Below are 27,811 nucleotides of genomic sequence, written 5' to 3' on the forward strand. Positions count from 1 at the left end.
TTCAAGCACATCGTTTTAACAGTAGCGTGAAGAAGAACGGCGTTGGTCTGACTGTTGTAACAATGGGGATGACTTCATTTGCTGATGGACCAGCAGAAGGGTCTAATTTGACGGGTGTGGGTGAGATTAGACTGGTTCCGGATCTATCAACCAAGCATACAATACCTTGGTACTTTACTCGTGTTCGATCTCTTTGCATTTAACTTTACATATCTTCTTTTCTTATTTGTTACCGTATCATATCTACTATTAGGACAAAGCAAGAGAGCATGGTTTTAGGTGACATGTACTTAAAGCCTGGTGAAGCATGGGAATACTGTCCAAGAGAGACCTTAAGAAGGGTCACAAAAGTTCTCAAAGATGAATTTGATTTGGTAAAAAATCTTCATAAACTCTCTCTATGGAAACTTTTATTTGCTTTTTGGTTTGCTTGAACTCAAACTGTCCTTGGCTTTTAGGTAATGAACGCTGGTTTTGAGAATGAGTTTTATCTCCTCAAGAATGTTGTGCGGTATGTATGCGACTATAAGTTTCTTGAATCTTGGTTTTTTTGTTCAGTCCAATCATTTTCATAATCTTAACACTAGTCCTACCCAAAACTATTTTAAGGGAAGGGAAAGAAGAGTATGTGCCTTTTGACTTTGGTCCGTACTGTTCTGCATCCTCATTCGATGCTGCAGCTCCTATTTTCCATGATATTGTACCTGCACTCGAGTCCTTGAACATCACAGTTGAACAGGTTACCAAACAGTTTAAAAATCATTTCATAATGATCAGTCTGTATCATGTGTCTTGACATGTATATATTTTGTCATAGTTTCATGCTGAATCCGGGAAAGGTCAGTTTGAACTATCTCTCGGTCACACTGTTGCATCTCATGCTGCCGACAATTTGGTTTATACACGTGAAGTTGTAAGATCGGTAGCAAGGAAACATGGATTGCTTGCGACCTTTGTTCCAAAGTATTTCAGTCTCCTCCCCACTAAAGTTATAATGCCCTTTAACCGCAAAGTTTTGAAAGAATCCATTTATGTGTTTTGATAGGTATGATTTATGTGACATTGGTTCTGGGTCACATGTACATCTGAGTCTTTGGAAAAACGGCAAAAATGTCTTCCCGGCATCTGATAAGTCATCTGCTCTTGGAATTTCCTCCGTTGGAGAAGAGTTCATGGCTGGAGTTCTGTTTCACCTTCCTTCAATTGTAGCAATTATAGCTCCACTCCCAAACAGGTAACTCTAGAACCATGTATTTCTAGTAACTTCCTCAAGTTGTTACTAAAAGTTGCAATATTTTTAACTAAAAATTTCAGCTATGATCGACTCCAACCTAATACATGGAGTGGAGCATTCCAATGCTGGGGCAAGGAAAACCGTGAAGCGGCTATAAGAACAGCTTCTCCACCAGGAACTCCTGATGGAATATTTACAAACTTTGAGATCAAGACTTTTGATGGCTCTGCAAATCCTCACTTTGGTTTGGCTGCTATAATGGCTGCCGGTATTGATGGTCTCCGACGACATCTCAAACTACCTATTGGAATAGGTATACATATTTCTGTTACTCATTTTCATATATTTAGTCTTAAGATGAAGCTTTTGATCTTGAGTTGTTCGGATGAAGTTTTTCACATCCTTCAAAATACATACCTACTTTTCAAAATATTTTAGGCGATGTGTGGATCGTTCCATTTTCGTTATATGTAACTTAAGGTCACGTATAATATCTAATGTGGGATATAACAATTTGGTCAATGAAACAGATGTAAATCCGGCAGATGTTGCTGCCACATTGAGCAGGCTTCCAGAATCGCTCTCAGAAGCTGTTGAAGCTCTGGACAAAGATGAAGTTCTCCACGAACTGCTCGGACAAAAGCTTGTAGTTGCCATAAAAGCAGTCCGTAAGGTAACGCTATTGTCTCTTTATTAGACTGATTTAAATACAGTACTGGTAACTAAAAGTACATAATGGACTAATATGTTTTTGTATTTTTCAAATTATTGTAACAGTCTGAGGCCGAGTATTATTCCAAGAATCCAGATGCATATAAGCAACTCATTCACCGATACTAATCCTTTGCGCCTCGGAGTAATATGATTGTTCCATCATTTACTCTTTTATTGTGGACTTTTTGTCACATGAAGAGAACTAGTATTGAAGTTTCACTTGAACGGAGTATCTGACTACTGTATATGCAAACCACAAACGTGACATAAAGATGTGGATCAGAAAATAAATAAACTATATTTCATATTTCGAGACGCATGCTTTAGTATTTCTTACTTTTTCGTCCCACGCTTTCAAAAGCCTCAAGTTTTGGTTCTCTACTTTTTAAAAAATAGATTTCAAGTATCTGATATCTACTATACTATTATACTGTTATGTTTCTTTGCTTTTGTCCAAAAAAAAAAAAATGTTTCTTTGCTTAAATGTTACTGTTATATCAACAGTAAGTAGTATAGAAATTTTAAGTTAACATGTTCAAAGGTTAGGTTCATATGGTACGCATATTATGCTCAAACAAGTAGGCGAATAAAATCTATCTCCATGTGAGCTGTATCTAACTGGGGAAGAGAACTTATTGATAAGTCCAAAAAAATTTCTTCCAAACTTCATGATTCATTCACACTAGACAAATTCGTAGGAAAGTACAACATAATTAGCTTTTCGGGCTTCTCTTTGCTAACAGATCAGCTAAATATAAGTTCAAAGAAAACTACAGCGTAAATTAAGACTTATATGCAAAAAACTTTAAAACAAAAAAAAGGAAGAAGTCAACGCATGGTCCTTGAAAACGATTTTAAATTTGTTGTCGCATGATCGTGCATGTACGTAATGGTAAATATTGTTGGTTGTTTTATTAACGAAATGTAATATATACGCAAGTCAAATATACAAATTATAAATTTGTGGGTCAAAAGGATAAAATTTGATCTAAGACAGAAAGAATAAACCTCTCTGTTGATCATTCAGAGATCAGGTGTAGTTACGAAAATAGTTTTTTGGCTAGTGACATATATGAGATAATGAGAATGAAGACATCTATAAATGAGTGAGGATTGAAACTTTGATATTGAAATTAGTAATCTACTAAACAAAGCTACTTTATACATATGTGACTCGTCCAACGTATAATATAAAATAAGTTACTCTGAATCGAACCAAGGTAACTTAATCAATTTGTTGGTAACCTTCAATTAGTAGAATAAAGCTAGCTAAACTGTATTCGTAGGTCCATTTCCATCAAGATGCTCGCTCATAAATCAATAAAATAGAACATGTATGGTCCGGATGTTTTGTCATTAGACAAGAAAACAAAATAAGCCTTCTATAAGTTCATATGGTGGGGGACCTTAATCCATGGTTAGAGGCCTAGGGGTCGATGAAAAATCTAATATCTCCACCTTAGTTTTTCACTTTTTACATTTGCTCCCCTCGTACGTAAAATTTACCTGCTGTAAAATTTGGATCTAGATCGAATAAATTGGAAATACTAAAGGAGAAAAAGAGACAATAGCATGAAACTGCTTTGCGTATGTATCTATAGATGGGATGGGACCATTGGGTCCATGAAGCTTTGTCAAGAGCCAATAAAGGATCAACTGCAAAATCAGAAACTTTATTGACAAACAAAAAAATGCAGTTCTAAGTTGGTGGGTCACACTGTATTATACTACAAATTAGATTCGCATAATTAATAATATGAGGTAAAGAGCTTTGACTGTTTCCACTTGTACGCTATATCCCTCCGACTACACCGAGAGATGGTCACTGACTCACTCGCTAGTTCGCCACGCTGCGTCAAATATATATTTCTTCTGGTTTAGGACTTTATATAAGATATATTTCTTATAATAAATGGGTCCATAATGTTCGCGTAAATGGTTACTGAAACCGCTACATGCAAATATACACATGTACTTATAACTAATGATGGCGTTCGTGCATAAATATTTATAGTGTTTTCAACTACTTAACCACCATATTTTTAAAAATAAATGAGTACGATATGGTGTAGTAATTTATATAGTTTAAAGAAGTAATATGAATGTTTGTTAATTAAGAACTCTAATCTAATATTGTAACACCAGTCTACAAACACCTTGATCTTAACACCTGGATAGTATTGACGAAGTTGTGTAAAAATTAAATTATAGATTCTGGATAATTACAAATTGATGATAAAAGATGACTACTACAAAAGTTGATAAAAGAAGATTACTTTACGTAATGTTGGCGTTTTAATGAACTCCTTAATTTCATCGCTCGTGGAAAAAAACACAAGCAAACAATGACTTTTTTGAACACTATGATTGGTTACAATGATCTTATTGGACATGTGAGGAGGTAAAGTGTATATCTTTATATCTATAATGTTTTTTTTTTTCTTCACCAAAGATGTCGCCTAACATCACGTTATTTAACCCTACATTTAGCTTACATTAGTACACTTAAAAAAACTAATAATAATCCAACAATCACGCCAATTTTATCCTCATTAGTTCACACTTTAATGAGGGAACTAAGACCTTCCTTATCGGGGGTTTATAGGTAGAGTTCTTAGAGTTTTGGTTCCAAAAAATTAATCAGAAATAAAAATAAACGGTAAGATCTCCCCTTATATAATAGACTCAAACTTAGTTTAAAGGGCGCTACGTGTCAGCGTATCGTTGGATGAGAGAAAAATATTAAAGGAGAATTTTTTTTTGCATAATCGATTTTTTCTTTTTTCCTTTTTCTCTCTCTCTTTCTCTATCAAGAGAGATGCGATTAAAACAGACTCGAAGAATTTGGGATCAGAAGCTTGAAGGTTTTGAATCGAAGAACCTGGAATCAGAGGAAGGGTATGGATTCGAAGGGAATGGAGAGAAAGAGATAAGTAGCGAAGGCGATTTGGAAGCCAATCGCGAAAGAAAGAATCGACTAACAGTTGGAGATGGATGCGGTTTGAATTTGGAGTCGATTAAATCGGAAGAGAGATTGTTTCAATTGGAATTAGAAAGGTAAGTTTCTTAGTACAATTGTTTGAATCGGAAATTGTTTTATGATTAGGGTTATTTGATTTTGGATCGGAAATGAAGGTTATTTGAAGTTTGTTGAAAAATTAGGGGTTTTGTTGTGCATGTGTTCCAAATAGATCATTTTATTTGATATTGTTAGTGGCGAATACCAAATCTCGCTGAAGCTCACATCCTCATATTGTTCTCATGGACTCTCTCTCTCTGTTTGCTTGATTCTGTATATGTGAATTCCGTATATGCAATGTTTTGTCGATTGATGTACTGTCATGATTCACAGGATGCTCTTAGACAATTGTAGAGGCTAGCTTATCGACAGAGGGAACTTGCCATTGGAGAACCTAATCTCTTTGCGAAGACCTTTCCGGTTTGTGATTCCATCTATAGTTCACATCTACACATCTTTGAGCTATGTCATGCCCCTTAATGGGTATATCCTTTATGATTCAGTGATTTCGTTATGACAGGATGGAACAAGAGCCGAATGGGAATATCCTTTTGCGGTGGCTGGCATCAATTTCTCATTCATATTTGTTATTAATCAGTTTGTTTATGATACATGGGATGCTTTATACTTGGGATGCTTTATTAATCGGTTATGTTTTTGTACTTTGGATGTATTATTAATCAGTTTGTTATGTTAATGCAGGTCGACAAGAGGAAACCGTGTTTGTACAAGTAGACCCAAAGAGGAAACCGTGTTTGAACCAAAAGCTGAACCATCCCCGTGACACCAAAAGACTACGTGTTTGTACAAGTAGACCCAAAGCAACTCCAGCCCCGTGACACCAAAAGAAGCCGTGTTTGTACAAGTTTTTTGTATTGTAGTACTCTACCACATGTTTGTCTACCATTTTAGACCACATATGTATCCAATGTTTGTGTACCACAAAATTGTATTCTTAATTTGACAACACAACCGCCTATATAATGGCAGAATGAAGCACAACAAAAATTCACACCAAATCACCTTTCCTTTATTTACAAATTCTCTTCAAATGGCTTCTTCTTCCCACAATGATGTTGATGATGTTGATGACATAATTGATGAATGTTTTAATCAAACATGTGATCAAATCAGCAACCAAGTTTGGCAAAATCTGATGGCTCCACCAGTTCAACAACAACGACCACCTAAACTAAGAAAAAAATGAGTTTACATTGAAAGAAATCGAGAAGTCGGTCATGAGCACTTGTGGAATGATTATTTCAGTGAGAATGCAACATACACACCCCAAATTTTCCGACGCCGTTTTAGAATGAACAAGCCATTATTCATTCGTATTGTTGACCGACTCGCAAATGAAGCACCATATTTTCAACAAAGAAGAGATGATACCGGAAGGTTGGGTCTGTCTACATTGCAAAAGTGTACAACATCAATTCGTATGATGACATATGGTTCTGCAGCTGATGCGTTTGGCGAATACCTCCGACTTTCTGAATGTGTGGCGCTAGCATGCTTGGACAATTTTACAGATTCAATCGTAAATTTATTTGGAGATGAGTACTTGAGAAGACCCACACCAGCAGATCTTCAGAGACTACTCGACATATGCGAGTATCGCGGATTTTCCGGCATGATAGGAAGCATCGATTGTATGCATTAGGAGTGGAAGAATTGTCCCACCGCATGGAAAGGTCAATACACCCGCGGATCTGGAAAGCCCACAATCGTTTAGAGGCGGTGGCTTCGTATGATCTCTGGATCTGGCATGCTTTCTTTGGACTACCAGGTACATTAAACGATATTAATGTTCTTGATCGATCTCCAGTCTTTGATGATATTTTGCATGGTCGAGCTCCTAAAGTTAAATACAGTGTCAACGGACATGAGTATAAATTAGCTTACTATTTGACGGATGGTATTTATCCAAAATGGTCTACTTTTATCTAATCTATTCCAGTGCCACTAGGGCTGGGCACGGGACGGGTACCCTTGAATTTTCTCATACCCTTTACCCGACCCGACCCTAACGAGTAATAGAAAAAAATTACTCGTACTCGACCCTTAAATAATGGGTACCCGGAAAAACGGGTACCCAAAAAAAAATAGTTGACCCTTTAAATACCCGACCCTTTACCCTTACCTGGAAAAATGAATATCCGATAAAAAAAATTGTCAACATTCGCAATAATACTTTCATATTCCAAAATCCGAAAAAGGAAAAATTCGTAAATGTATGCAACATATAGGTCCAAAAATTAGAAAATTACAAACTTTAAAAAATAAAAATAAAATATTAATTCAATTGGGCGTCGAGTTGGACTAAGTTGAACTTAGGCTTTAACTTTAACTCTATAATATATTTATAAATTAATAATAAATAATAATAATACAAAATATTAAAGGGTATTTACGGGTCGGATAACAAAACGGGTAAAAGGACGGGTAACGGGACGAGTATTGAAAACTAAACTAATACCCTATACTCGTCCCTTATTCACGGGTAATATTACTATAATACCCTTTACTCGACCATAAAGCTGCGGGTACCCATTTTTCGGGTCGGTACGAGCCGAGTAACGGGTCGAATACGGGTAACGGGTCTTAGTGTCCAGGCTGAACTGCCACAAACTCCAAAAGCCTTTTTATTTGCAAGACAACAAGAAGCTGTGCGTAAAGATGTAGAGCGTGCTTTGGAGTTTTGCAGGCTCGATTTACCATAGTCAAAAACCCGGCTCTTATTTGGGATAAAGTAAAAATTGGGAAAATAATGAGAGCGTGTATCATACTGCACAATATGATAGTAGAGGACGAACGAGATGGATACACTCTGTTTGATGAAACTGAATTCGCACAATTGGAGTCAAATAGAGCTTCAGAAGTTGACTACACGCTTCCAACAACCAGGCCTTCATGTGTCTCTACTATGCTCAAACTTCGAAAGGATGTTCGTGATCGAGAAAAAAAAAATGCTTGCAAGATGATTTGGTTAAGAATATTTGGGCAAAATTTGGAGCAAATCAGTATTAAAATTAGTTATTTTCTCCATTTATGAATTGCACTTCTATTGTAATATGTATTAATGTTTTATTATGTTTGAAAACTAATTAAAATGCAATATTTTCTAATTTTATAAAATCTTAAATGTTTACATATTTATACCACTTCTATTCTATTTAAAAATTTTAAATTTAAAAAATCAATATTTTCAAAAATAAGAGACTCAAAATTAAAGTCTACCAATAAATGAGAAAATTTTAACTAAAAGATAGTGGGTTCTTATATTCAAAATCAAACAAAATTAATTCATAAAAAAATTTAAACCCCACTAACAACCCCTCCGTAAGAGCTTACCGATATTGTTGCTCTAAGTGAATTGTTTGTGCGCATTATGGGTACATGTATGTATAATTGCGGGGTTTTTTACTCGGTTAGGTTGAATTGGTCAAGTTGCAATAGTGTCTTGTCCTATCATTTGATCTATTAGATCAACTCTATTAACATAAATTTTAATTAAAAAAATATTAATATTATATTATTATATGATGGATTTCTTAAAAACACAATAGCAAAATTCAATTAAAAAGGTTTTTTAATGTCTCACATGCTTCCAGACAATTATCTTATAATATTAATATTTCTTTATAAATTATAAGTATGTTGAAGACACTCTTCAATACATTTAAACATAATGGAGATGGTTTTATCTTCATGCTCATACAAAAGTTTATTATCCTTCTAAGTCAAGGTACTTCTTCTTATCCAATTTTTTTCTTTTCATATAAGACAATAGATATAATTAGGTATCTACAATTGCAAAATCTTGTATGACTACTTGACTAGTATATATTCTGTTTTACATATGTGAGAAATGCAATCGAGACATGCTCACAAAACTGGCTTAATGCACCACACTAACATCATCTATTCCATGCAGAAAATAGTTATAGATAACAACATATGTAGAAAGCCTATATCGCGTAGGTAACAATCACTTGAAAGACAGATCTGCTGGTTGATTGTAATTGATAAATTCAGCTGCCAAAGTGAGAACCTCAGCTTCAAAGTGAGATTGAATGCAAATGTGGGTACCGGTTTGATGATGATTTGGATAATATCGTGGATGCTGAGATTGAAGGTGTTTGGGTCCTGGTTAGGAAAATAGTGAGAGACACAACAACTTCCCCCTTGTGAGTTTCTTGAAGTGCTCATATTTAAAATTTGACCTAGTTCATTGTGTATATGTCATTCAAATTCTAATTGGATTATCATACTATTAAAAATATATATAACAAATACTTCTTATAGTGGGAAATCATATCTAAAACCACCTATAGATGTTTGTCAAAAAAAAAAAAAAGAAAAAAAAGTCCACCTATAGATAATTTTGGAAAATGAATAATCGAATCTCTAACCTCTTTTCAATTGAACAACAAAGGACCCGTAATAGTAGCATTCATATTGTTAAAGATCGTAGGTTTTTTTTTAATTTATTTTATTTTATTTTATCATAAGGTAACATCGCTTTTATAATAAAAGGTGAAAAACCGGACAAGAGATTCAAATATCAAAACCTAACGTTTGTTAATCTGTTAATGCTTATGGATAGGTATCCTTCGGGTGAGTTATGATAATTACGTAAAATGAGATAGTATTACAATTCATATAGTATAAGAAAATAAGGAGCTTCAAAGGAAAAAATTGGAGACCGTTTCCTCGAGACAAGCAGATTCTCAATCCTCGAGACTGTCAGTGGAAAACAACCTTCTCTCTCTCTCTCTCCTCAAAAAGAAGAAAAGAAAAACAAAAATACAAAAGCCAAGAAAGCCATTATTACAAAAGCAATAACACACTGTGAAAAGCCACTCAAGAACACTGGTCAGTAAGAACAGAGAGAAAGAGAGAGAGAAGAAGAACAAACAACAAGCCATGTCTTAACTACTCTCTTTTCTCTTCTCCCTCCTTCTAACTAACCAAAAACCCCTAGAGAATCCCTAAATCATCAGTTTCTTCACCAATGATGCTTCCAAGAAGCTGCATTGTACTTTCATTCTCTCTTTTTCTGTTCCTTCCCCAAATGGGCTTCGCCATGCTCAACAACAGAACTGTTCTTCTCACACCACATCCCGACCCGGAACGAGTCGCTTATGAAGTTCAGTGGTACACATACTCCATTGCCTCTTCTGGATCTACTACATTTACTCTCTTATTTCACATTCTTTCATGTAAATTTCTAACTGGGTTTTACATTTAACTAGCTATCAGTGTTCTTGTGAACCTGTGGTTGCTCTGTTTTTTTTCCCTGTTTTACTACGTTCTCTGTTTCTAAAATCTCCGGTTCTCTTAAACCGGACAGACTGTAAATAACCCGGTTTTTAATTTGTTTCACAGGAGAGTAAATGCATCTATAACAAGACGTCAAGCTCTTGACACGACGGACCAGGCCGGTTCAAACCCTTGCTTCACCGGTAACCCAATCGATGACTGTTGGAAATGTAACCCAAACTGGCCCAACAACCGACAAGGTCTAGCAGATTGTGGAATCGGGTTCGGACAGTACGCCTTGGGTGGCAAAGGTGGTCAGTTCTACTTCGTCACTGATTCTTCCGACGACGATGCCGTCAACCCTAGACCGGGCACTCTCAGGTACCTTTCCGTTAACCGACTTAACCGGACTTCCTAATAGTATAATAATCTTGACAAATAGACAAAAATGTTTTGTTTTTTTTGTTAGGTTCAAGACAAATATATTATCTTTAATACTCGTTTCTTGACCGTAAGTAGATTTTTTTAGTCGTTAGTTTACAACACTAAATAGTCTAATAGTATATACTTTACTTGAATATTACATGTCATTATTGTTCTTTAACCCTAAACCCTACCTATACACTTTCACAATTTAAGAACTTTGTAAGAAAATAAGATTCTGTTTTAGCTACGTTTATCTTTTGTCATCTCATATTCACATGTCCCACACCAATCTATTACGTACGACTTTTTCAATACCACTTGTTTATATTTCTAAATAAGCCCTCCATTTTGTGAACAAAGTACCAACAACTCTGATTTTTATTTAAATTATTTAAATCCCCTCAAAACCCTTTTGAAAACGTTTAGATAAAGCTCTATAATCTGTTGTTAAACATAATGTTTAGGATGTTTGTAATTTGACGTTCCTACATTATTATTTTAAAACTGTATTTAGAAGTGAAAATATAATAAATCTAGAGAATAGACAAGTACAATAAAACAAGTGTATCAGTCTCATGGGGCCTCGAAAAAATCGAATAATTTGGGGAATCTTTATCAATGTCAAAGCAATCGGGTTTACAATGTGAAAATTTTGTTTTAGATAAGATTAAAATGAAAAGTGCCAAAAAAATTGACAGATACGGAGTGATACAAGAAGAGCCATTGTGGATAGTGTTCCCAAGCAACATGATGATTAAGCTAAAGCAAGAGCTAATATTCAATAGTTACAAGACACTTGATGGGAGAGGAGCTAATGTTCATATTGTTGGTGGTGGCTGCATCACTCTTCAATATGTCTCCAATATCATCATCCATAACATTCATATCCACCATTGTTACCAATCCGGTAATTTATGTTTTACTCTTTTCACATTTGCTCTTTTTCTAAATTCTAATCCTTTGTTCAAATGTGTATATCTTTTTTTTTTAACGGCCGATAATCGTTAGGTTTTTTACTTTTAACTTTTTTTTAATTTCTTCCCCTAATAATTTAGTAGGTCCGCAATGGTGTACACATTTTCTTTCTCATTCGTTGGTATTCACACGCAAACAAAGAAAACCTGATTTTCGAATTTAGCAGCATTTATTGATTTATTTCACTCATAAAAGCATATAGTAAAGAAAAAGGAAAAGATTAGAAATTAAACCTTTCGTCCTTTCCTGAAATAGCATTGATTGGTTTATTCATAAAAGCATTCTGATACTATTGTTTGTCCATAGGGAATACTAACGTGCGGTCAAGTCCAACGCACTATGGGTTCAGATCCAAATCGGACGGTGATGGTATCTCAGTCTTCGGTTCAAAGGACATATGGATCGACCATTGTTCTCTATCGAGATGTAAGGACGGTTTAATAGATGCGGTGATGGGTTCCACTGGAATTACTATATCGAACAACTTCTTCTCTCACCATAATGAAGTCATGCTTCTCGGTCACAGCGACCACTACGAACCAGACAGTGGCATGCAGGTCACACACACACTAGTCCATTATATTCATTTTTCTTAGCGACTAGTTGATTTTAAATGAGAGTAATGTTTGTGTGATAAATTAGGTAACAATTGCGTTTAATCACTTTGGAGAAAAATTGATACAAAGGATGCCTAGGTGTCGTCGTGGATATATCCACGTTGTTAATAACGATTTCACTCAATGGGAAATGTATGCGATTGGCGGTAGCGGTAACCCGACTATTAACAGTCAAGGTAACCGCTACACCGCCCCGACCAACCCATTCGCCAAAGAGGTAAATAAACAACCCTTATATGCGATTTCAATAGTCTTGGTTAGTTTATTTTTATACTTTGGTTTTGGTGTCATAATGTCTTATGCTATACAACTTTGTATGGTATTTATAAATGAGAGTTTTATTGTGTAGGTGACTAAGAGAGTGGAAACGCCCGACGGCGATTGGAAAGGGTGGAACTGGAGATCAGAGGGGGACATTTTGGTGAATGGAGCCTTCTTTGTGGCATCCGGTGAAGGTGCGGAGATGAGGTATGAGAAGGCATATAGCGTCGAGCCTAAATCTGCCTCATTCATCACCCAAATCACATTTCACTCGGGAGTTCTTGGCGTCGGCGGCAGGTTTGGATTCTACATTCTACCATACAAAATTACAAATCATTCAGTCTTTGCCATATTTTACGTTATCAAAAAGAAATGATCACTTTTAAACAAATCAACACTTTGAATCTTTTGTTTTACCAATACACACCATATTATAAAATTGTATTATAAATGTCTACATACTCTTTTGTTTTCTTGTACTTTTGCTTTTTAACTTTATCTTTTTTCTTTTGTCTAATTTTTTCTTTTTACCCCACTATATTCATAGTTTTCTCTCATTAACCTCCCAAAAGTCAAAATGGAGCTAATTTAGGGTGTTTGATTTTGGTATTAGGAATAACAATCTTGGGATGTGGACTACTACGGGATCAGAAGGTAATGGCGGTTTAGATTCTTATAATGACTATACCGATGAAATGTCTGGTGCCGGTTCAACGATCCGGTTATCATTCTCAGTTCTTGTGTTATCATTCTTGCTTAATTCAATATCATATCTTGTTCTTCAACCCAAATGTTTATCTTGTAACATGAATTGAAATTTACCTAATTTATCAAAGGAACAAGCAAAAAATTGTTTCCAAACTTCATTCTTGGGTATTATTTTCTTCTTTGGAATAATCTTCAGTACGTACTATGTCAAGAACAATCACACGATTCGTACCATCAATCAATTTGGTATTTTGATGGACCTCATAATATGTAGTTTTACATAATTTCTTACAATAACACCACGTGTGTCATATTGTACGTATATGTAATCGTGACGTTGTAATAGTCCTATGTCACTCCTATCCTATCTTTAATTAATTACATTACATAACTAATACCTCTAATAGAGATTATATATTATCCTTAACGTTATATTATCTTCTTCTTTGGTCTTGTTATAATTTTATACAAGAGGTGTTCCATACATGCATCTATACTTAATAGTTAATACCATATTTATATACTTCTTTAGGATATTGTAATTTACAGTATGTTGAACATTAAATAATTTTCTTTTCCTGAATACAATACAAAACAATTTTAACAAATCATTTGGCACAAAAGTATACCAAACATTTAATTTAATTCAGATTAAATAAAGCCCATCAACCAATAATGTTTACCAGAAAAGTAATAGTTTTTTTTCTCATCCATTGGGGCATGAACTTCTCATTTTTTGTTGTTGTTGTTTGTAACAAGACCTGATAGTAAACATCAATGCTACAGTTTACTTATTTTCTTGTTATGGATATGTATATAGATAGACCTTCAACTACGATTCAAATTTCATTAGATATTTGATTCAAATTGTATGTAATTGATGCTTAGTAAGCTTGTTTCATTATAGCACTTTCAAATTCAATTACCCAAGAGTTACAAAAGTAAAATAAACAAACTTTAGAGTCATGACCATAGAGAACATGAAAAATCCTCAAAATCCCTAGTCTCTTGAAACCACCAAGAAGCAATGTTAATATTGTTCTCACTGCTACTGCCTTCTGAAACATTTGCTTCACTCTGGTCTGTAGAAATCTCCGATATCCAATCCGAAATCCGGTTTTCGTACGGTGAATTCATTATACCAAAGCTCTCTGTTTCGCAAATACCACCATTGGTTTCTTGACCACTTTCCATACATCTCTGGTTAGATTCCTTCACAGTTTCATCAAAACCATGCTCTTGAGACGTCACTTTTGTCCTCATGATCTCTGTTTCCTTATACTTGTGAAACAATTCTTCTCCTTTATTTCCTCTCCAGTCACTGATCTTATCTGCAGCAAAAAAAAAACATCATACTTATATTGAAAAGCCGATCCAAGACTTAAGACATGCAAAGTTAAAGATCAACCAAAGTATCTACCATAGTTTTGAGTTTCCTCTTTCTTTCTAAAATGAGTTCTCCAATAGTTCTTAATCTCGTTATCAGTCCTACCGGGTAATCTTCTCGCAATCTTCGACCACCTATTGATATACAATATTTAGTTCAAACCAAAAAAAAAAAAACAATATGCAAGTACGTAAATTAAAACAATTCATTTTTTTGTGGTCTCTCACTTGTTACCCCAGAGTGCATGGAGCTGAAGGATGATCCTTACTTCTTCTGAACTCATCAGTCCATGCTTCAGTTTCGGATTCAGATAGTTCATCCACCTTAGTCTGCAACTCTTACCACTCCTCTTCAAACCTATCAGTATAAATACAACAAACAAACATATCTTACATATGTAAATTTCTATTTTTGGAAAGTTGACATAAGATAGGTTTCAAAGTATACCGGAAACTGTTGCTAAAGAATCCCAACGACGTTCTCCCAATAGGGTAACAAACTTCACTAGCCGTTCGTCCTCTTCCTCGTGCCATGGCCCTCTACGAAGTGTTTCTTGCTTCTTACTCTCCATATCTTCCTTTCCTCTCTCTTTTTGTTTTGTGTGTGTTACGTTACTTAACTAAATCCTTTCTAGATTTGTGCTTTGAACTAGTAAAGCTTGCTTGAGCTTTGCTTAAATAGTAAAGTCATGAGTTTACCCAAATTGGGAAAATGCTCAAAAAGCTGACGAACAGAAAATATATAGTTTAGTGGATAATAACATCATGCATCAGTTAGTTAGGTTCTTGTTTTTCCTTCTAGGTCATCATTAACTTAATAGTTTTATAGATTTGGATTAGGTTCCAAGTATCTCTTCTTTATGAATCATCATCAAGTAGTGATTTAAAAAAAAAAATTTGTCAGGGTTTATGGCTTTCATCATCTTAGAAATTCAAATAATTTATGCAAGTATATATCCAATCAGGTTTGGTTTTGAGAAATTTAATTTCTTAAGGGACTGAAAAAAAAAAAAAGTACTTTAATAGGTATTGAGATAAAAAGAGATGAAACAAGATCTTTCTGCATCTTTTCTCCACTCATCCAAAAGTGTAAGCCAACGAAGCACTCCTTAAGTTTGATTAGTGAAGTAATTCCTGAGTTAAGCCTAATCTCATTTTGGCACCAAAGAGAGATTAAAATGGACGCAAGAACAAACTCGTAACTGAGCCGGTTAAGAAATCTATCGATGTTTGACTTGGTTAAAATCGGTTGAGACTATTCCACATCTCACATTCTCACGTGAGACAACCCTGCACATGACAGTCACAGTCTTATCTCGTTTTTGTCGTTTACAACAAAGTCGCCGCAAGAGACCCTTCAAGTTTAAAAAATAAAAACCAAAACAGATCTCTCCGGCCGTCTTTTTGTTTCTTCTTTCCTCCATCTCCGGCATCGTAAGATGTCTCCGGTACCGGAAAGGGCAAAGCTCCACATAGCTATGGTGGTGTTTCAGACAGGGTACGCAGGGAATCACGTGATCATGAGATACGCTCTAAACTTGGGAGTAAGCAAGCTTGTCTTCCCACTTTACCGGACCATCGTTGCTTTCTCTGTTCTTGCTCCCTCTGCTTACTTCCTTGAAAAGTATATATACACTTCTTTAAATCAAAGACTAATCTTAAATCACTAATTCTTTATTCTTGTTTATTTATAATCCTGATTATTTTCATTTCATATTTCTAACAGAAAAGAGAGACCTGCGATGAACATGACTCTTCTGATTCAGTTCTTCCTTCTTGGACTAATCGGGTATGATCTTGTCTTTAAAACCTTGAATTGTATAAGACACAAATCTAAAATTCAAAAACTCTTCTTTTTGGTTATAGAATAACGTTGAACCAAGGATTTTACATATTTGGATTGGACAATACTTCACCAACATTTGCATCAGCAACAGAAAATGCTGTTCCTGCTGTTTCATTCCTCATGGCCGCCTTGCTCGGGTACTTCTCTTGATTCTTGAATCTCATTTCCCCTCATATCTCATTATTGACACACCACACCATTGTAGAGTAGAGAAAGTGAAATGGAAGAGGAAAGATGGTATAGCTAAAGTGGTGGGCACAATTGTATCNGCATCCGAATTTGGTCATGAAGAAGACTACCATAATAATAAACCAATATCTTCTCTTAATCAACCATTAATTTCTTCCTAAACTTTNCCTGCATTTAATGAACCAACAAACCATGAAAGCTGAAGAATCAGAGGAACAAAACAAGAACTGGACGCTGGGATGTCTTTGTTTGATGGGTCACTGTTTATGTTGGTCAAGTTGGATTGTGTTGCAGTCACCATTGCTTAAGAAGTATCCAGCTCGCTTCTCCTTTGTCTCTTTCTCTTGCCTTTTCGCAGTTTTACAGTTCTTTGGAATCTCTGCTTATTTCGAGAGAGATCTAGAGAGTTGGAAGATAACGTCAGTAGGCGAATTATACGCGTTACTATACACTGTAAGTTTTTTTTTTTTGTTTTGTATCATTTTAGATCATGACTGTTTTTAAATATTCTGTTTAATTTGAATCATATATATGCAGGGATTGGTGGGTTCAGCAATGGTGTTTGCAATACAAATATATGTAGTGCAGAGAGGAGGACCTCTGTTTGTATCAGCGTATCTGCCTCTTCAAACTTTAATTGCTGCTGTTTTAGCCACTTTTGCTCTTGGTGAACACTTCTACCTTGGAGGGTATGTACCTATTTATGTCTTTTACTCATTACATTGTACATAATAAGTTTTTGATACAGTAATTATGTTTGTTTTATCAGACTGATTGGTGCAATATTAATCATGAGTGGACTGTACTTAGTTGTGATGGGAAAGAGTTGGGAGAATCAAGAAGCTCTTTGTCAACAACAAAGACAACATATGATTTCTTCAGCATCCGAATTTGGTCATGAAGAAGATTACCATAATAATAAACCAATATCTTCTCTTAATCAACCATTAATTTCTTCCTAAACTTTATTCTTGCATCCAGCATATCGGAACACAAGAATAACAACGGAAAGACCAAAAAAGCAAAGCTTATAATATGCATGAGATCTCACAGAGTATCTTTTTTGTTGTTGTTGTTGTTGTTGTTGTGTGTGTATCCTCTTCATCTTATTATGGAACCGGAACCAGACTGGGAACGTAAACAAAGTTGGAAACACAAGGGTTACGTCCACCTTCAACTCTAAAGGGTTGTCTTGTCTCAACATGTTTTTTGATCCCACCCTGACCAATTTCGTAAAAGCTGGTACAAGCATAGCCATCTCCTAGAACTTCATCGCACCATAACACGATATAATCGGTCTAGTGGATGAAGAATGTAGGAACATTCATGTAACTGAAGAGCCAGGGATGTAACACCGGGAGATCAGAGTGAGTCACATTAAAATATTTACTTCAGGAGACAACTCCATCAGTCACCTTGTTTGTGACCCACACCTCCATCTCCCTTGTTTGGTCTCCAGGAGAGTACCTCTGTTTGTATCAGCGTATTTGCCTCTTTCAAACTCGTAATTTGACCCGGTTTTTAACAAAACCTGTCGATGTTGAAAATTATAATTGGTTAAAATCGGTTTAGGCTTAAATCAATTGGTACTTGTGGTTCGGTTTAGATGTTATATTTATCAAACTTGTGGTGCGCGAAACGGATAAAAATCGGCAATTTCGAAACCAAACACACAAAAATGAGAAAACAAGAATCGGAGGAAGCAAAACTTGAATTGGAGTCCAAATCGAATCATGATGGAAATTTGAAAATCGCACCGGACGACCAAAGTTTCCTCACAATTCTTGACGACATCAAATCTTCGAAATCTCCGGTTATTACAGGCCACAACTATCACATTTTTGTACACACGTTTTTAAGATCCAAAGCTGGGTTCTTTCGTAATCTGACTGGTTCGTCTTGTGTTTGTATTTGTGACTTGCAGGCTGTTATTAACTACGGAGCTTCATGGTACGTTTTTGTTCTTCGTATCTGCAAAATATGCATATCGTGCTTACAAAGTGTTCGATGAAATGCCTCAATGAGAACGATACTCTCTTTCTTTTTTTTTTTTTTTTTTTTTNTTGAGATTATTATAGCGTTGAAACTGTGCAGGTGTGGAGTATGTAGCCAGATACTTCCTGCATTCCAAAAGCTGAGCAACAGTTTCTCGAGGCTCAAGTTTGTTTATGCAGACATCGACGAGTGCCCTGAAACCACTCGCCACATCCGTTACACACCCACGTTTCAGTTTTACAGAGACGGCGAAAAAGTCGATGAGATGTATGGAGCTGGTGTAGAGAGGCTCCATGATCGTCTTTGGCTCCACTCTTGAAACCGAAGACTAGAAACGGTTGTACTTGCTTGCTTACTTGGTATATGGGTTAATGACTTATGTAAAGTGTGGGCTATGTTGGAGATCGGACGGTCCATACTTTAAAATCAACCATCAAGATTTCTTTTCTTTTTTTGGTAATGACCATTAAGAATAAGACCGACCTTATTAATTGTACTATTTCTTTTTGTAAATTAACTAAAATAACGCCAAAAAAATAAAGAAAAGGAAATAATACTTTAAAAAATGGAAAAATAAAAATACCTTTTCTTTGATAAACAAGAAAAAAAAAAACAGATATTTTATATATATATATTTTCTTATATAATAAGCGCGCACACACACCTGCCTTCTTTATTTTCTCACATAAGAAACCGAACCGATCACACTTCTCGAACCTTCTTCTTCTCTTTGGCGAAGCTCTCTCTCTCTGTTGTAGAAATCAAACATGGCGAATGAAGCTGAATCATCTGATTCGTAAGTACTTGTTGATTACTACTTTCTTCATCTTAAGATTTCATTAACTCTTCGTGTTTGGGCTTTTTCTGATTTTTTTTGTTTTTTTTTTTTTTGGTTTTGAATGATATATCAGTAAGGGGACGAAGAAGGATTTTAGCACAGCGATTCTGGAGAGAAAGAAGGCGGCGAATCGTTTAGTTGTGGATGAGGCCATCAACGATGATAACTCCGTCGTTTGTCTTCACCCTGCCACCATGGAGAAGCTACAACTCTTTCGTGGTGATACCGTTTTAATCAAGGTCTGATTTTTTATTTCTTTATTTTATTGCTCTTCTTGTGTTGTTTCCTTTGCTAAATTAGCGTAATTGAGGGTTATTAGGGTTTTGTGTCTTGTAAGGTCAGAAAGGTTTGATTTTTTTTAAAAAATCCGTGTTGGGGTTTCTAGAACTTGGGATCATCATTGTTGGGTCTCTCAATTTTTATACGTTTTTGGTCTTGGGAATGTTACTTTAGTTTATATGTATTGACAATTTTGTGTCTTTTTCTGCTTTTGGGAATTGTGTTGCAGGGAAAGAAGAGGAAGGATACTGTGTGTATTGCTTTAGCTGATGATACTTGTGATGAACCAAAAATTAGGATGAACAAGGTTGTTAGGTCTAACCTCAGGGTTAGGCTTGCAGATGTTATCTCTGTTCATCAGTGCCCTGATGTCAAGTATGGCAAGCGTGTTCATATCTTGCCCGTTGATGATACCATTGAAGGAGTTTCTGGAAATCTATTTGATGCTTACCTTAAACGTAAGTGATTTTTTTCTCCTCCTGTTTTTTTTTTTTTTTAATCTCTTGTTTCATGTTTAGTACAGCGGTTTAATAGTAGTATTTGTCTGTTTGTGTCAGCTTATTTCTTGGAAGCGTATCGTCCGGTGAGGAAGGGTGATTTTTTCTTGGTTAGAGGAGGGATGAGGAGTATTGAGTTTAAGGTTATTGAGACTGATCCTGCTGAATACTGTGTGGTCGCTCCAGATACAGAAATTTTCTGTGAGGGTGAGCCGATTAAGAGAGAGGATGAGGAGAGGCTTGATGAAGTTGGGTATGATGATGTTGGTGGTGTCAGGAAACAGATGGCTCAGATTCGTGAACTTGTTGAGCTCCCATTGAGGCATCCACAGCTTTTCAAGTCCATTGGTGTGAAACCTCCCAAGGGAATCTTGCTCTATGGCCCTCCTGGTTCTGGGAAGACATTGATTGCCCGTGCTGTTGCTAATGAGACTGGTGCGTTTTTCTTTTGTATCAATGGTCCTGAGATCATGTCGAAGCTAGCTGGTGAGAGTGAGAGCAACCTCAGGAAAGCTTTCGAGGAAGCTGAGAAGAATGCTCCCTCTATCATTTTCATTGATGAGATCGATTCTATTGCTCCAAAAAGAGAGAAGACACATGGGGAAGTTGAAAGACGGATCGTTTCCCAGCTCTTGACACTAATGGATGGGCTTAAAGCCAGAGCGCATGTGATCGTTATGGGAGCAACCAACCGTCCCAACAGCATTGATCCTGCTTTGAGAAGGTTTGGACGGTTTGACAGAGAAATTGATATTGGTGTTCCTGATGAGATTGGTCGTCTTGAGGTTCTAAGGATTCACACCAAGAACATGAAGCTCGCAGAAGATGTAATGCTCTGTTGTATATTTTCTTTAGTTGCTTCTTTTCGTTTGCTTTCTCTGTTTGTCAGATCTGACATGGTTTTCTCTTATTCAGGTTGATTTGGAAAGAGTCTCCAAAGACACACATGGGTATGTTGGTGCTGATCTTGCAGCATTATGCACTGAAGCTGCTCTCCAGTGCATCAGGGAGAAGATGGATGTTATTGACCTAGAAGACGACGAGATAGATGCTGAAATTCTCAACTCTATGGCTGTGACTAATGAGCATTTCCAGACTGCCCTTGGTAACAGCAATCCTTCTGCTCTTCGTGAGACGGTAAGTTCAGGAGATCAGTTTTTTGGTTTGCGGTTTCTAAGTCTATTTGGTATCATTCTTATCAAACGCATGTTCTCAAACTGTTATTTTCTGTTATAACCAGGTTGTCGAAGTGCCTAATGTTTCTTGGGCAGACATTGGTGGTCTTGAGAATGTCAAGAGGGAGCTCCAAGAGGTAAACATTAAGATTTTCAGCAATCTGACTTTTGTTTTTACTATTGACCTGTGAATATGAACTAATATGTTATAATTCTGTGTTTTAGACTGTTCAATATCCAGTGGAGCATCCTGAGAAATTCGAGAAGTTTGGGATGTCACCGTCTAAAGGAGTCCTATTCTATGGTCCTCCTGGTTGTGGAAAGACCCTCTTGGCTAAGGCTATTGCAAACGAGTGTCAAGCCAACTTCATTAGTATCAAAGGTCCTGAGTTACTCACAATGTGGTTTGGAGAGAGTGAAGCCAATGTGAGAGAGATATTCGACAAGGCACGCCAATCTGCTCCTTGTGTTCTTTTCTTCGATGAGCTTGACTCCATTGCCACTCAGGTATTGTCATCGATTCCTTATGCTCTTTACTTATGCAACCTATGCGCTTTACCTTTATCTCAAATAACTTAAATGAACATCTCTTGTGATAACAGAGAGGTAACAGTGTTGGAGATGCTGGTGGTGCAGCAGACAGAGTATTGAACCAGCTTCTTACAGAGATGGATGGAATGTCTGCTAAGAAGACTGTCTTCATCATCGGAGCTACAAACAGACCAGACATCATCGACCCTGCGCTTCTACGTCCTGGTCGTCTCGATCAGCTCATCTACATTCCTCTTCCTGATGAAGAGTCTCGTTACCAAATCTTTAAGTCTTGCTTAAGGAAATCCCCTGTGGCTAAAGATGTTGACCTGAGGGCTCTTGCTAACTACACCCAAGGCTTCAGCGGTGCAGACATCACAGAGATTTGCCAACGTTCTTGCAAGTATGCGATCAGAGAAAACATCGAGAAGGTATCTTGAAACTGAAACTTAAAACTGGAATCTTTCTTTCTTTGTTTTCTTTATGTTATCGAGTCTTATGATCTTTTGATTTGGTTGTTTTGCTATAGGATATTGAGAAGGAGAGGAAGAGAGCAGAGTCGCCAGAAGCAATGGAAGAGGACGAGGAGGAGATTGCAGAGATTAAAGCTGGTCACTTCGAGGAATCCATGAAATTTGCTAGGAGATCAGTAAGTGATGCAGACATTCGCAAATATCAGGCTTTTGCTCAGACTCTCCAGCAATCTCGTGGGTTTGGAAGCGAGTTCAGATTTCCAAATGCTCCGACAGGGACTGTAGGTACTGCCGCGGTTGGTGGAGCTGACCCGTTTGCCACTTCCGGGGGAGCAGCCGACGATGATGATCTCTACAGTTGAATGATCTGATCAGACTTTGTCCTCTTTTCTCTCTTTAGTATTTAACTTAGTCTGCTGGAAAACTTTTCGTTGGTGTTGTCGTGTGTTTTGTATATAATCGTTGAGTGTCATGATGGAAATAAAGTAATAAAACTCGAGAAATAAGATCTTGGCACTAAACCTTGTGGACGTCTAAAATAATAGTTCTAGTCTTCTAGACTTTTCTAATCCTCCCAGGACAAAAACTGCAGACTTGGGAAGATACTATTGTACTACTCTTGAAGTGATAATCATGGTTGTATCTTTAGTTGGGCCTCTATGGACTTGAGGTCTGTTTATGTGTCCATAATTTTACAAATGGAGAAGAGGTAAAAGTTTGTGAAGAAGAGTCGAAATGAAAAAATCCTCAAATCTTTTTCGTAAAATTCTAAGAAACACCTGTAAAAGTGTAAAGCCTTTTGCATTTAGTAGATTTGAAGTCCTTTTTCACTTTTGTGAAAAGGTAAATCTTTGTTTTTATTTTTGTGTCGTAGTGGGTAAACTAGTATATGAAAACGATCAGGGCCTTACCGTCTGTCTTGGCAGGTTTTTGTCAGGCTGGTCCATTTAGCAGGCCAGACGACCTCACGAGTTTGTGCTCATCATTCTTCGAACCCATCTCAACTCTTTTCCATGATTGAATCTGGCTTGGACTCTTTTCATTATTTCAAATATATATTAAAGTTTTCATAATATGAGATTTGTATACAGATAGAGTTGCATTTATCGTTTTTTACTTTTTTTGCTTTCGAGATACGAAATTACACAATTATATTTATAACTACATTAGGTTAATTGTCTTAAAGTATATACTGTATACATTTAAATGTATTACGATCTCTACCTCAAGTTTTTCTAGTTAATGATATGATCTCGTGAATCCAGATTCTTTACCGTAAGATAAGTCATCATCAAAGTAAACTATACTATATGCACTAGCTAGTACACAAGAAACAAACTTCTTACTTGTTAGTGTGCACAATCACGATCGTTGTCAGAAGGACCATCATATCGCTTAATATGTCATATCTTGTACGGAATTAACTAGGCCGAGATCGACCCAATAAATACTTATACCTGTAAAGAGTTTAAGTGTAAATTCACGATCATCAGATCTGTTAGACTGTAACCATTGTCTTGAAATCTCAAGAAAAGACAATTTATTTAACTAAAGAGACGTGTCTGTTCATGTCGACCATCTCATTTCTTGACTCTTCTACCAAACATGAACGTCACGGACCTCACGTTAATACCAAATCTTAGTTTCAAAAACGTAGCTCAATTTATTCATCTTGCAAATTCATAAAATTTCTAGAAAAAGTATGCATATGTGTAGGTGTAAAGACGAAAGTGGAGGGACGGTCTTGGGGTTGGCCCGCCTTCTTGGAGAATCTAACACACACCCGCACGTGGGAAGTCTACAAAGACTGCTACAAACGGACACCGTCACGTGGGGGTCGTCTAGCTGAGAAAAACTCATACGCAATCACAAAATTAATCCTTTTGTTTTGTATATATAATGATTATTATTTATTTTTAGAAAACAAAAAGGGGGAATGATGCCATCATCTAGTTGGATAAGTGACATTAACAGATAAAAAATTTACATAACTTAATTTAATTACTTAAATATACAACAATGTATCTTATATGATAATAACTAGTGAATGAAGTTAGTGGCATTATATGTATCGTGTTTGTTGAATGTGATGAATAAATTGATGGAGATTACAAAAAGAAGATTAGGAAAAAGAGAGATGGATGCAAGTGTTTGGGTTTCAACGTGTGTCAGAGAGATGCACGTGTTCTTTCTTCTTTTCCAACCCTAAAGGGTCCCCAATCCCTTTTCTTACGTGTGTTCTATTGGCTTTTGTAATCTTAATGATCTTCACTTTTATTATTTCAAAATTGCTACTTTTTGTAAGGCTAAAAGTCTAAATTAATTCCATACATTACCGATGTGACCAATCTCTAACTTAGAAGAAAGAAGAATACAATTAATATTCTTTTATATACTTTGTGTTTTTTTTGCAACGACAATAATAAAATACAAAGCAGTGTGGGAGATTATATATGTCATTCGGAATATAGTAAAACTGTAAAAGCAGTGTAAACTACGGTACATATATCAATTAGTTTAGACTTGGTAATACGTAGTAGCAACTATATAAACTGTGGCAGGAATGCATGTAGCTAGGAGTACTTCTGTAAATGTAATTACCTAATTGATATATCGACCTAGAGATTAAATCAATTGATTTTCTTTTCCATAATCTATAACTGCAAACTAACATTAGAGGCTTTACACTTATATAGATCTTTCCCTTCTCCCTAACCCTAAGTATGTAGTAATGTGATATGTATTGCAAAACACCAAAACTCTAACGTAAATATTTTTCCTTTTGCTCCCCTATTTTCGAATCTATATTAACATTTTTGAAATACATTTTGTGTTATGCCCTTTTCGTTTTGCTTATATAAATTTTTATTTACAACATTAACCTTTCAAAAGTTTCCAAAAATAACATTAGTTCAGATTTTCTTTCCTAAATATTTTACATTCCATTTTAACTAAAAAATTACACCAAAATCAATATGGAAACACAAAATATGATATCTTTTACTACAACTTCTATTGTGTATTGAAAATATTCTATCTATGAATCTTTTGCAAACCAAGAAAATAATAATTTGATTCCTATTTTGTTTTAAAAAACCTGTGAATTTTGATTCTTAACTTAAGGATAACTTCGATTCACATTTATTTAAATATTATAATTAATATATATATATATATAAACTTAATAAAATTTTAAAATATTATGAATATGTAAAATTCAAAAAAATTCAACATACTATATAATAGATGGGTTATAAAGGCGACATGTTGGAATTAATAAACTATCATTAAATTTGTGCTAACACGGGTTAAATCCTCATTTTATTATTTGTCAATAGTATTAATATTAGAATATTTGACATATAAAATTAAGTTGATTTAACTAAGATTGTGTAAAATAATTGAATCATTAGGAATAATGTGACTTAATCATAGCGTATAAATGACTTATTATGTATTTAGGTCCCTTATTTTTTTGTTATAATAATTGAAAATCAAAATAAAGTCTCACACTAAACAAATAAACTAAATATAACAAACAAATAGTCATGAAATATATTACAAGTTAAAAATGAATATAAATATTTAGCTAAACAAACAGTCGAAAAATTTAGTTATTTCTCTATTTACAAAACATTAAATATTTAATAAAAAAATACAATATAAATATAAATAATAATAAAAATTAGATGCACATGGTGTACTACGGGTTAAAATTATAGTAGCGTCAAAAAGAATAAGAGAAGCGAAACAACAAAACCATCCACCGATTCACAGTTAGTGGAATACAACACAAATATAAAAATAGCAGAGTTAATTAAAGAATTCCTTAAATCTTATCGGGACAATAATTATGAGGCCATCGATGTTTTTTTTTTTTTTTCACATCTATTTCGTCAATGATGCTGACTTTTTTTACTTATACACATCAAGTTTTCTTTATGAAAAAAGTTTTAAAGTTCCGTTTCTCAATTATCCCATCATCATATAAATAATAGAAACACAAATTGATCTTTCAAAAAAGAAGGATCTTTTTACTTAAAAAAAGTGCTCGAGGGAAATGTTTGTAATTTTTTTTTTTTTTTGGTTAAAGTTGTAGAAAAGGTAAAAAATTAAACAGTGGGAAACGATAAAAATAGTAACGAGGGACCGCACGAGTGCATTTGCACACCTTTTTCGCTTCGAGGAATCCCATCCCACTGTCGGCTCACAGTTTTTTCACCTACATTTGGCTTTCAACACATGTACTGTTCACGATCCAAGTATTTGATCGGACATAGATAATATCAAGATGCAATTTACGCTCATCTACAAATAGTCAGATATGTTTTTTTTTATTTTTTAGAGTATCGATCGGACAAGTATCCATCACTAATTTGTCTGACGACTTAAAATGTTTCGAAAAATAATAATCTATGTTCAATCAGCAGTTGCGGCCTGTCGGAAATGTTCGAGACCTTGGTGCAAGTCTGCAAGAGCATGCACGTGATGTTGGACGTTTTAGTTTGTTTGCTTTTTTGGCTTCGGATTCGTTTTACATTAGTTTAATAGTGTTGGGTCGTCTTTTGTTTAAAATATTAAAAATCTATTAAGATAGTGGTAACATTGACTGCATCGGTCAAAGCATATGCATATAGTTTTTCTTGATAATGGATCTTCTATCTAAAAGCATGAGAAAGCAAATGTTACAAAGCCTAAAAAGCTTAATAGGCTAATTAGCCCAAACACACAATAAAAAAACCAAATTTTGAATCTATTTAGTACATGATAGCTGGCCCATAAAACTAATAATCAAATACCCAATTTGATTGACGGAGATCACAAGTAGTCAAAACAAACAGAGAGACGACGGAGAGTTGAAAGAGACGATGAAGAGTGATGATGATCAGAGAATCTTAGGAGAACCAAATCTGAAGCATTTGTGATGCTTGGCGTGGGTTTGAGAGGCGTATGCTGGCTATTTTGTTCCGGACCAAACGATCAACATCACGGATCAAAGTATCCACCGATTTGAAAGTGTTTCGATGCAGACGATTGTTTCGTTCTGTCCAGATGAAGTATATCGAAGCTTGCCAAGCAATTAGTAGAAGTTTTCTGTTTGGCTTGGAGGTGGAGTATACTCGAAGCTGGGAGAGAAGAGTATCCCAATCTTGAGATGATCTAAAGTTGCATCTGTGAGAGATATTAGCCCATATGGCACCTGAGAAACTACAATCAAAGAACAAGTGGGAGCGTGATTCTGGATTGGCATTGCAAAGAAGGCATGTGGGGTCGCTTGCTAGTCCCCACTTCAACATCCTATCCATAGTCGGACTTCTGTTTAGTACCATCAACCAAGTAAGAAATTTATGTTTAGGAATTCCTCCAGAAAACCATACCTCTC

General features: G+C 35.5%; 6 protein-coding genes across 6 annotated transcripts in view; 5 read left to right on the plus strand and 1 right to left on the minus strand.

Moving 5' to 3' along the window:
• The window catches only part of LOC104699102 (protein fluG), a 5,061-nt gene extending 2,777 nt beyond the window's left edge, over positions 1-2,284 (plus strand). The window contains exons 9-17 of the mRNA XM_010414448.2: positions 7-169; positions 254-374; positions 459-511; positions 610-739; positions 818-963; positions 1,046-1,234; positions 1,315-1,547; positions 1,765-1,907; positions 2,012-2,284. Coding sequence (XP_010412750.1) covers positions 7-169; positions 254-374; positions 459-511; positions 610-739; positions 818-963; positions 1,046-1,234; positions 1,315-1,547; positions 1,765-1,907; positions 2,012-2,074 — 1,241 coding nt within the window. The 3' untranslated portion in view covers positions 2,075-2,284. The remainder of the gene's footprint in view (positions 1-6; positions 170-253; positions 375-458; positions 512-609; positions 740-817; positions 964-1,045; positions 1,235-1,314; positions 1,548-1,764; positions 1,908-2,011) is intronic.
• Positions 9,722-13,377, plus strand: LOC104791583 (probable pectate lyase 12). The gene is made up of 7 exons (XM_010517507.2): positions 9,722-10,127; positions 10,359-10,613; positions 11,357-11,565; positions 11,940-12,190; positions 12,276-12,467; positions 12,600-12,808; positions 13,125-13,377. The coding sequence occupies exons 1-7, from the start codon at positions 9,985-9,987 to the stop codon at positions 13,324-13,326; spliced, it is 1,461 nt and encodes a 486-aa protein (XP_010515809.1). The 5' UTR covers positions 9,722-9,984; the 3' UTR covers positions 13,327-13,377.
• On the minus strand, positions 14,183-15,178 carry LOC104791584 (transcription factor MYB24). The gene is made up of 4 exons (XM_010517508.1): positions 15,054-15,178; positions 14,834-14,963; positions 14,640-14,740; positions 14,183-14,550 (listed from the first exon to the last, which is right to left on the minus strand). Exons 1-4 carry the CDS (start codon positions 15,175-15,177, stop codon positions 14,183-14,185), a joined length of 723 nt encoding a protein of 240 aa, XP_010515810.1. The 5' UTR covers position 15,178.
• Positions 15,950-17,711, plus strand: LOC104791585 (WAT1-related protein At3g53210). Its single transcript, XM_010517509.2, is given in 7 exon segments — positions 15,950-16,229; positions 16,332-16,394; positions 16,472-16,588; positions 16,657-16,714; positions 16,746-17,093; positions 17,178-17,329; positions 17,410-17,711. Coding segments are annotated over 7 exon segments (1,116 nt in total). The 5' UTR covers positions 15,950-16,044; the 3' UTR covers positions 17,603-17,711.
• On the plus strand, positions 18,282-19,131 carry LOC104791586 (thioredoxin-like 3-3). Its single transcript, XM_010517510.1, has 3 exons — positions 18,282-18,453; positions 18,565-18,590; positions 18,735-19,131. Exons 1-3 carry the CDS (start codon positions 18,319-18,321, stop codon positions 18,952-18,954), a joined length of 381 nt encoding a protein of 126 aa, XP_010515812.1. The 5' UTR covers positions 18,282-18,318; the 3' UTR covers positions 18,955-19,131.
• On the plus strand, positions 19,295-22,999 carry LOC104711881 (cell division control protein 48 homolog D). The gene is made up of 9 exons (XM_010517511.2): positions 19,295-19,431; positions 19,547-19,712; positions 19,982-20,210; positions 20,310-21,076; positions 21,165-21,386; positions 21,490-21,561; positions 21,650-21,931; positions 22,027-22,386; positions 22,485-22,999. Exons 1-9 carry the CDS (start codon positions 19,403-19,405, stop codon positions 22,788-22,790), a joined length of 2,433 nt encoding a protein of 810 aa, XP_010515813.1. The 5' UTR covers positions 19,295-19,402; the 3' UTR covers positions 22,791-22,999.

The sequence above is a fragment of the Camelina sativa genome, chromosome 6 (genome assembly GCF_000633955.1).
Source record: "Camelina sativa cultivar DH55 chromosome 6, Cs, whole genome shotgun sequence".
Lineage (NCBI taxonomy): Eukaryota > Viridiplantae > Streptophyta > Magnoliopsida > Brassicales > Brassicaceae > Camelina > Camelina sativa.